This window comes from Chiloscyllium plagiosum, unplaced genomic scaffold (genome assembly GCF_037043375.1).
Source record: "Chiloscyllium plagiosum isolate Xiang-an unplaced genomic scaffold, Cpla_swu_hap1 HiC_scaffold_27, whole genome shotgun sequence".
Taxonomy (NCBI): domain Eukaryota; kingdom Metazoa; phylum Chordata; class Chondrichthyes; order Orectolobiformes; family Hemiscylliidae; genus Chiloscyllium; species Chiloscyllium plagiosum.
The window spans coordinates 74,638,904-74,648,066 of record NW_028270165.1 but is presented as its reverse complement, the minus strand read 5'-3'; the positions used below and the strand labels follow the sequence as shown (position 1 = coordinate 74,648,066).

The 9,163-nt window shown below is 48.8% G+C and overlaps 1 protein-coding gene across 1 annotated transcript in view; it reads left to right on the top strand.

Annotated features, from left to right (window-relative positions):
- The first annotated feature begins 529 nt into the window (after window positions 1-529).
- LOC122545955 (E3 ubiquitin-protein ligase RNF212B-like) overlaps window positions 530-9,163 on the top strand; it is a 442,187-nt gene continuing 433,553 nt past the window's right edge. Inside the window, exons 1-3 of the mRNA XM_087974890.1 lie at window positions 530-616; window positions 2,187-2,239; window positions 3,575-3,649. Of these exons, the coding sequence (XP_087831016.1) occupies window positions 3,593-3,649 (57 nt within the window). The 5' untranslated portion in view covers window positions 530-616; window positions 2,187-2,239; window positions 3,575-3,592. The remainder of the gene's footprint in view (window positions 617-2,186; window positions 2,240-3,574; window positions 3,650-9,163) is intronic.

Genomic DNA, 9,163 nt, shown 5'->3' with positions numbered 1-9,163 from the left:
TTCACATTCGCTCTCTTCCCCCTTAAGCAGGATAGATAATTATCTCGTCAAAGAATTCTAATAAACTTACCATAGAACATTCCGGCGCAGTACAGGCCCCTTGGCCATCGATGTTGTGCCGACCTGTGGAACCAATCTGAAGCCCGTCTAACCTACACTATTCCACTCTCGTCCATACCCTGACCCAGTGACCATGTCGGGCAAGGTGTCCCTTTCACACAGCCTTGCTGACACTGGACGCTGGAGGGGAGTGGGGTAAAAGGTTGGGAGCCAAGGAGAGGTTGTGAGGAGGAACAGGGTAGAGTCGAAATCACTGATCTGGTTGGGGGGGGGGGGGGGGGGAAGTGGGCGAAAGGAAACGGTGGGGGGCAGACTGGGGGCATCGAACGGAAGTGGAAATTTCTGACGGGGAGAGCCCGTTTCTCTCTCTCTTTCTCTGCACTTTGTCGGTTGGTTCTCTGCGCTTCACTAATGGCCTTTTATCCCTTTCAGTCCGGCCCCTCCCAAAGGATGGACTGGATCCACTGCAATAAATGCTATCAGAAACCAGCCAGTAACGTCCGCTTCAGCATCTCCAACTGCAAGCACATAGTCTGTCACAAATGCATCGAACAAGGTGAGGGCGCTGCCCGGGAGCGTGCATGACCAGCTGCGGTGCCCACCTGGTCGGACCGGAGGGCGCGGGGCAACCCGAGCTTCTCCTGCACTCGGCCGACCGATGATTATTATTATGGCTGAGACCAAAACCCCCCCAGAATACATTCAGAGGATCGGCTAGACCCTAACCTCGTCTGAGTTTAAAGGCCAGTGCCAGGTGTTGCGTTCCAGATGCAACTCGATAGGTCAAACGATCAGATTTCAGAGACTGTGGGAACAGGGCCACTTTGCCCAGCAAGTCCACACTGACCCTCCCGAAGATTAACCCACAGTAGAACCTCGATTATCCGAGCGAGATGGGGGCGGGGAGTATCTTGTTTGGATAATTGATCATTCGGGTGATCGATCTGACCGTAATTCGAGAGCGTGGGTTATCCAAACAATTCCCGGCTTTCCGGCAACGCAAGCCAGACTGCCATTTAACCGATAACTGATCGATGGTAAACAGCGGTAATTTAGAATTTTTGTTTTAGAATGGGATTGCCTTCAGTGTGGAAACTGGCCCTTCGGCTCAGCAAGCCCACACCGACCCTCTGAAGCGTAACCCACCCAGACCCATCTCTCTACATTTACCCCTGACTAATAACCTACACGATGGGTAATTAGCATGGCCAATCCACCCTAACCTGCACATCCCTGGGCATTATGGGTAATTTAGCACGGCCAATCCACCCTCACCTGCACATCCCTGGGCATTATGGGTAATTTAGCAAGGCCAATCCACCCTCACCTGCACATCCCTGGGCACTATGGGTAATTTACCATGGCCAAACAATCCTAACCTGCACATCCCTGGGCATTATGGGTAATTTAGCATGGCTAATCCACCCTAACCTGCGCATCCCTGGGCACTATGGGTAATTTAGAATGGCCAATCCACCCTAACCTGCAGATCCCTGGGCACTATAGGTAATTTAGCACGGCCGATCCACCCTAACCTGCACATCCCTGGGCACTATGGGTAATTTAGCATGGCCAATCCACCCTAACCTGCGCATCTCTGGGCACTATGGGTAATTTGGCATGGCCAATCCACCTGAACCTGCACATCCCTGGGCACTATGGGTAATTTAGCACGGCCAATCCACCCTAACCTGCACATCCCTGGGCACGGTGGATAATTTAACATGGCCAAATCAACCTAACCTGCACATCTTTGGACTGCGGGGGGAAACCGGGGCACCCAGAGCAGACCCACACTGCCATGGTGAGAGGACGTGTAAGCTCCATACAGACAGTCGGCCAAGGGTGGAATCAAACCTGGGTCCCTGGCACTGTGAAGCAGCAGTGCTAACCACTGAGCCACCGTGCCGCCCATAAATCTGAAGTGAAACAAGTCCAAAACTGGACGGCATAGGTTCAAAGCGGAAGGGTTTAAATTTAAAAGGGGGCAGAGGGGCAACCTTTTCACGCAGAGGGTGGTGCATGTATGGAACGAGCTGCCAGAGAAAGTGGGGGAGGTTGGTAAAATTACAACATGGCGTCACGTGCGTCTATCTCTACATCCCTTTCTCTTTTTTTTTGAACAGATAAATGCAGCGTCTGTGGAATCGCCTGCAAACACTTGGCACTGACTGACAACGTAAGAGTCGACTGACTGATTGCCGTTACCGTTCCTGCTCAGAATTTTCGGGGGTTGGGGGGGGGGTGGTGGTGGTGGAATAGAGGACTGGGGCGGCTTGATGTCAACTTGGTGAAATGAGGGAACAAGCACGTGCAGCATGTGTGGGAGTGATTAGGAGATTCTCGATTGCAAGCCCATATTTGATTATTAATCTTGAATATAGGTGGATTTTTGTTAGAACCTTCCAGCGCAGTACAGGCCCTTCTGCCGTCGATGTCGTGCCGACCTGTGGGACCCATCTGAAGCCCATCTAACCTACACTATCCCATTTTCGTCCATATGCCTATCCAATGGCCTTTTAAATGCCCTTAAAGTTGGCGAGTCTACTACTGCTACAGGCAGTGCGTTCCACGCCCTGTCTATTCTCTAAGTAAAGAAACAGGACACTTTCAAACCCTTGTGCTCTAGCAACAATGGCCAAACTGGTTCTGCACACAAAATATAGACCAAAACCTAACTCAAACTGTGACCACTCCTAACAAACTGACCGTCTCCCCACAAGGTCTCAGTTACCACTCAGTATCTGCCGTCTGCTTGACCATAAAGTCTTTTCCAGACTTAGGAGAACCATTTACCAGTGACTGACCATCTGAATAACCAACTTCAGTTATTTGTTTAAACATGCAGGAGAGATGTTGTGAAACTTGATAGAGCGCAGAAAAGATTTACAAGGATGTTGCCGGGGTCGGAGGGTTTGAGCTACAGGGAGAGGCTGAACAGGCTGGGGCTGTTTTCCCTGGAGCATCGGAGGCTGAGGGTGTGACCTTATAGAGGTTTATAAAATCATGAGGGGACATGGGTAGGGTAAATAGGCAAGGTCTTTTCCCTGGAGTTGGGGAGTTCAAAACTAGAGGGGCATAGGTTTAGGGTGAGAGGGGAAAGATTTAAAAGAGGCCGAAGGAGTAACTAATTCACACAGAGGGTGGTGCGTGTATGGAATGAGCTGCCAAAGGAAGTGACAAAGGCTGGTACAAGTACACCATTTGAAAGGCATCTGGATGGGGACACGAAAAGGAAGGGTTTAGAGGGCTTTGGGCCAAATGTTGGCAAATGGGACGAGATTAGATTGCGGATATCTGGTCAGCACGGACAAGTTGGACCGAACGGTCTATTTCTGGGCTGTATATCTCAATAGGTCCATGACCCATGCCCACATGGGGGCATTATGGGATCTACAGAATAGTGGACAGCTCCAGCCACAGCCCACGCAAGACAGGGGTTCATTTACTAGACAAGGAGGCAGCAAGGATTGGGGAAACCACAGACAGAGGGTTGATCCTCTCTTCCTTTCAGATTGCAGATCATGAGAAGATGTACTTCAAAAAGCCATCAGAGATCTGCCGGAAATACCTGGAGCACATCGCACAGGTCAGTCTCACGCCCTGTGATTACACATCCACACAGAATCACACCGGGTCAGTCACACTCCCTGTGATTACACATCCACACAGAATCACACAGGGTCAGTATCACTCCCTGTGATTACACGTCTACACAGAATCACACAGGGTCAGTCTCACTCCCACTGATTACACATCCACACAGAATCACACAGGGTCAGTCTCACTCCCTGTGATTACACATCCACACAGAATCGCACAGGGTCAGTCTCACTCCCTGTGATTACACATCCACACAGAATCACACAGGGTCAGTATCACTCCCTGTGATTACACATCCACACAGAATCACACAGGGTCAGTCTCACTCCCTGTGATTACACATCCACACAGAATCACACAGGGTCAGTCTCACTCTCTGTCATTACACATCCACACAGAATCACACATGGTCAGTCTCACTCCCTGTGATTACACATCCACACAGAATCACACAGGGTCTGTATCACTCCCTGTGATTACACATCCACACAGAATCACACCAGGTCAGTCTCACTCCCTGTGATTACACATCCACACAGAATCACACAGGGTCAGTCTCACTCCCTGTGATTACACATCCACACAGAATCACACAGGGTCAGTATCACTCCCTGTGATTACACATCCACACAGAATCACACTGGGTCAGTCTCACTCCCTGTGATTACACATCCACACAGAATCACACAGGGTCTGTATCACTCCCTGTGATTACACATCCACACAGAATCACACCAGGTCAGTCTCACTCCCTGTGATTACACATCCACACAGAATCACACAGGGTCAGTCTCACTCCCTGTGATTACACATCCACACAGAATCACACAGGGTCAGTATCACTCCCTGTGATTACACATCCACACAGAATCACACAGGGTCAGTCTCACTCCCTGTGATTACACATCCACACAGAAACACACCAGGTCAGTCTCACTCCCTGTGATTATACATCCACACAGAATCACACAGGGTCAGTCTCACTCCCTGTGATTACACATCCACACAGAATCACACAGGGTCAGGATCACTCCCTGGGATGACACATCCACACAGAATCACACAGGGTCAGTATCACTCCCTGTGATTACACATCCACACAGAATCACACAGGGTCAGTCTCACTCCCTGTGATTACACATCCACACAGAATCACACAGGGTCAGTATCACTCCCTGTGATTACACATCCACACAGAATCATACAGGGTCAGTGTCACTCCCTGTGATGACACATCCACACAGAATCACACAGGGTCAGGATCACTCCCTGTGATTACACATCCACACAGAATCGCACAGGGTCAGTATCACTCCCTGTGATTACACATCCACACAGAATCACACCAGGTCAGTGTCACTCCCTGTGATTACACGTTCACACAGAATCACACAGGGTCAGTATCACTCCCAGTGATTACACATCCACACAGAATCACACAGGGTCAGTATCACTCAATGTGATTACACATCCACACAGAATCACACAGGGTCAGTCTCACTCCCTGTGATTACACATCCACACAGAATCACACAGGGTCAGTATCACTCCCTGTGATTACACATCCACACAGAATCACACAGGGTCAGTACCACTCCCTGTGATTACACAGCCACACAAAATCACACAGGGTCAGTATCACTCCCTGTGATTACACATCCACACAGAATCACACAGGGTCAGTATCACTCCCTGTGATTACACATCCACACAGAATCACACTGGGTCAGTCTCACTCCCGGTGATTAAACATCCACAAAAAATCACACAGGGTCAGTCTCACTCCCTGAGATTACACATCCACACAGAATCACACAGGGTCAGTATCACTCCCAGTGATTAACATCCACACAGAATCACACAGGGTCAGTATCACTCCCTGTCATTACACATCCACACAGAATCACACAGGGTCAGTCTCACTCCCTGTGATTACACATCCACACAGAATCACAAAGGGTCAGTATCACTCCCTGTGATTACACATCCACAGAGAATCACACAGGGTCAGTCTCACTCCCTGTGATTACACATCCACACAGAATCACACAGGGTCAGTATCACTCCCTGTGATTACACATCCACAGAGAATCACAGAGGGTCAGTCTCACTCCTTGTGATTACACATCCACACAGAATCACACAGGGTCAGTATCACTCCCTGTGATTACACGTCCACACAGAATCACACAGTGTCAGTCTCACTTCTTGTGATTACACATCCACAGAGAATCACACAGGGTCAGTCTCACTCCCTGTGAGTACACATCCATACAGAACCACACAGGGTCAGTATCACTCCCTGTGATTACACATCCACACAGAATCACACAGGGTCAGTATCACTCCCTATGATTACACATCCACACAGAATCACACTGGGTCAGTCTCATTCCCGGTGATTAAACATCCACAAAGAATCACACAGGGTCAGTCTCACTCGCTGTGATTACACATCCACACAGAACCACACAGGGTCAGTATCACTCCCTGTGATTACACATCCACACAGAATCACACAGGGTCAGTCTCACTCCCCGTGATTACACATCCACACAGAATCACACAGGGTCAGTATCACTCCCTGTGATTACACATCCACACAGAATGTCACAGGGTCAGTATCACTCCCTGTGATTACACATCCACACAGAATCACACAGGGTCAGTATCACTCCCTGTGATTACACATCCACACAGAATCAGACAGGGTCAGTATCACTCCCTGTGATTACACATCCACACAGAATCACACCAGGTCAGTGTCACTCCCTGTGATTACACGTTCACACAGAATCACACAGGGTCAGTATCACTCCCAGTGATTACACATCCACACAGAATCACACAGGGTCAGTATCACTCAATGTGATTACACATCCACACAGAATCACACAGGGTCAGTCTCACTCCCTGTGATTACACATCCACACAGAATCACACAGGGTCAGTACCACTCCCTGTGATTACACATCCACACAAAATCACACAGGGTCAGTATCACTCCCTGTGATTACACATCCACACAGAATCACACAGGGTCAGTATCACTCCCTGTGATTACACATCCACACACAATCACACTGGGTCAGTCTCACTCCCGGTGATTAAACATCCACAAAAAATCACACAGGGTCAGTCTCACTCCCTGAGATTACACATCCACACAGAATCACACAGGGTCAGTATCACTCCCAGTGATTAACATCCACACAGAATCACACAGGGTCAGTATCACTCCCTGTCATTACACATCCACACAGAATCACACAGGGTCAGTCTCACTCCCTGTGATTACACATCCACACAGAATCACAAAGGGTCAGTATCACTCCCTGTGATTACACATCCACAGAGAATCACACAGGGTCAGTCTCACTCCCTGTGATTACACATCCACACAGAATCACACAGGGTCAGTATCACTCCCTGTGATTACACATCCACAGAGAATCACAGAGGGTCAGTCTCACTCCTTGTGATTACACATCCACACAGAATCACACAGGGTCAGTATCACTCCCTGTGATTACACGTCCACACAGAATCACACAGTGTCAGTCTCACTTCTTGTGATTACACATCCACAGAGAATCACACAGGGTCAGTCTCACTCCCTGTGAGTACACATCCATACAGAACCACACAGGGTCAGTATCACTCCCTGTGATTACACATCCACACAGAATCACACAGGGTCAGTATCACTCCCTGTGATTACACATCCACACAGAATCACACTGGGTCAGTCTCATTCCCGGTGATTAAACATCCACAAAGAATCACACAGGGTCAGTCTCACTCGCTGTGATTACACATCCACACAGAACCACACAGGGTCAGTATCACTCCCTGTGATTACACATCCACACAGAATCACACAGGGTCAGTCTCACTCCCCGTGATTACACATCCACACAGAATCACACAGGGTCAGTATCACTCCCTGTGATTACACATCCACACAGAATGTCACAGGGTCAGTATCACTCCCTGTGATTACACATCCACACAGAATCACACAGGGTCAGTATCACTCCCTGTGATTACACATCCACACAGAATCAGACAGGGTCAGTATCACTCCCTGTGATTACACATCCACACAGAATCACACCAGGTCAGTGTCACTCCCTGTGATTACACGTTCACACAGAATCACACAGGGTCAGTATCACTCCCAGTGATTACACATCCACACAGAATCACACAGGGTCAGTATCACTCAATGTGATTACACATCCACACAGAATCACACAGGGTCAGTCTCACTCCCTGTGATTACACATCCACACAGAATCACACAGGGTCAGTCTCACTCCTTGTGATTACACATCCACACAGAATCACACAGGGTCAGTATCACTCCCTGTGATTACACGTCCACACAGAATCACACAGTGTCAGTCTCACTTCTTGTGATTACACATCCACAGAGAATCACACAGGGTCAGTCTCACTCCCTGTGAGTACACATCCATACAGAACCACACAGGGTCAGTATCACTCCCTGTGATTACACATCCACACAGAATCACACAGGGTCAGTATCACTCCCTGTGATTACACATCCACACAGAATCACACTGGGTCAGTCTCACTCCCGGTGATTAAACATCCACAAAGAATCACACAGGGTCAGTCTCACTCCCTGAGATTACACATCCACACAGAATCACACAGGGTCAGTATCACTCCCAGTGATTAACATCCACACAGAATCACACAGGGTCAGTATCACTCCCCGTGATTACACATCCACACAGAATCACACAGGGTCAGTATCACTCCCTGTGATTACACATCCACACAGAATGTCACAGGGTCAGTATCACTCCCTGTGATTACACATCCACACAGAATCACACAGGGTCAGTATCACTCCCTGTGATTACACATCCACACAGAATCAGACAGGGTCAGTATCACTCCCTGTGATTACACATCCACACAGAATCACACCAGGTCAGTGTCACTCCCTGTGATTACACGTTCACACAGAATCACACAGGGTCAGTATCACTCCCAGTGATTACACATCCACACAGAATCACACAGGGTCAGTATCACTCAATGTGATTACACATCCACACAGAATCACACAGGGTCAGTCTCACTCCCTGTGATTACACATCCACACAGAATCACACAGGGTCAGTACCACTCCCTGTGATTACACATCCACACAAAATCACACAGGGTCAGTCTCACTCCCTGTGATTACACATCCACACAGAATCACACAGGGTCAGTATCACTCCCTGTGATTACACATCCACACAGAATCACACTGGGTCAGTCTCACTCCCGGTGATTAAACATCCACAAAGAATCACACAGGGTCAGTCTCACTCGCTGTGATTACACATCCACACAGAATCACACAGGGTCAGTATCACTCCCAGTGATTAACATCCACACAGAATCACACAGGGTCAGTATCACTCCCTGTCATTACACATCCACACAGAATCACACAGGGTCAGTCTCACTCCCTGTG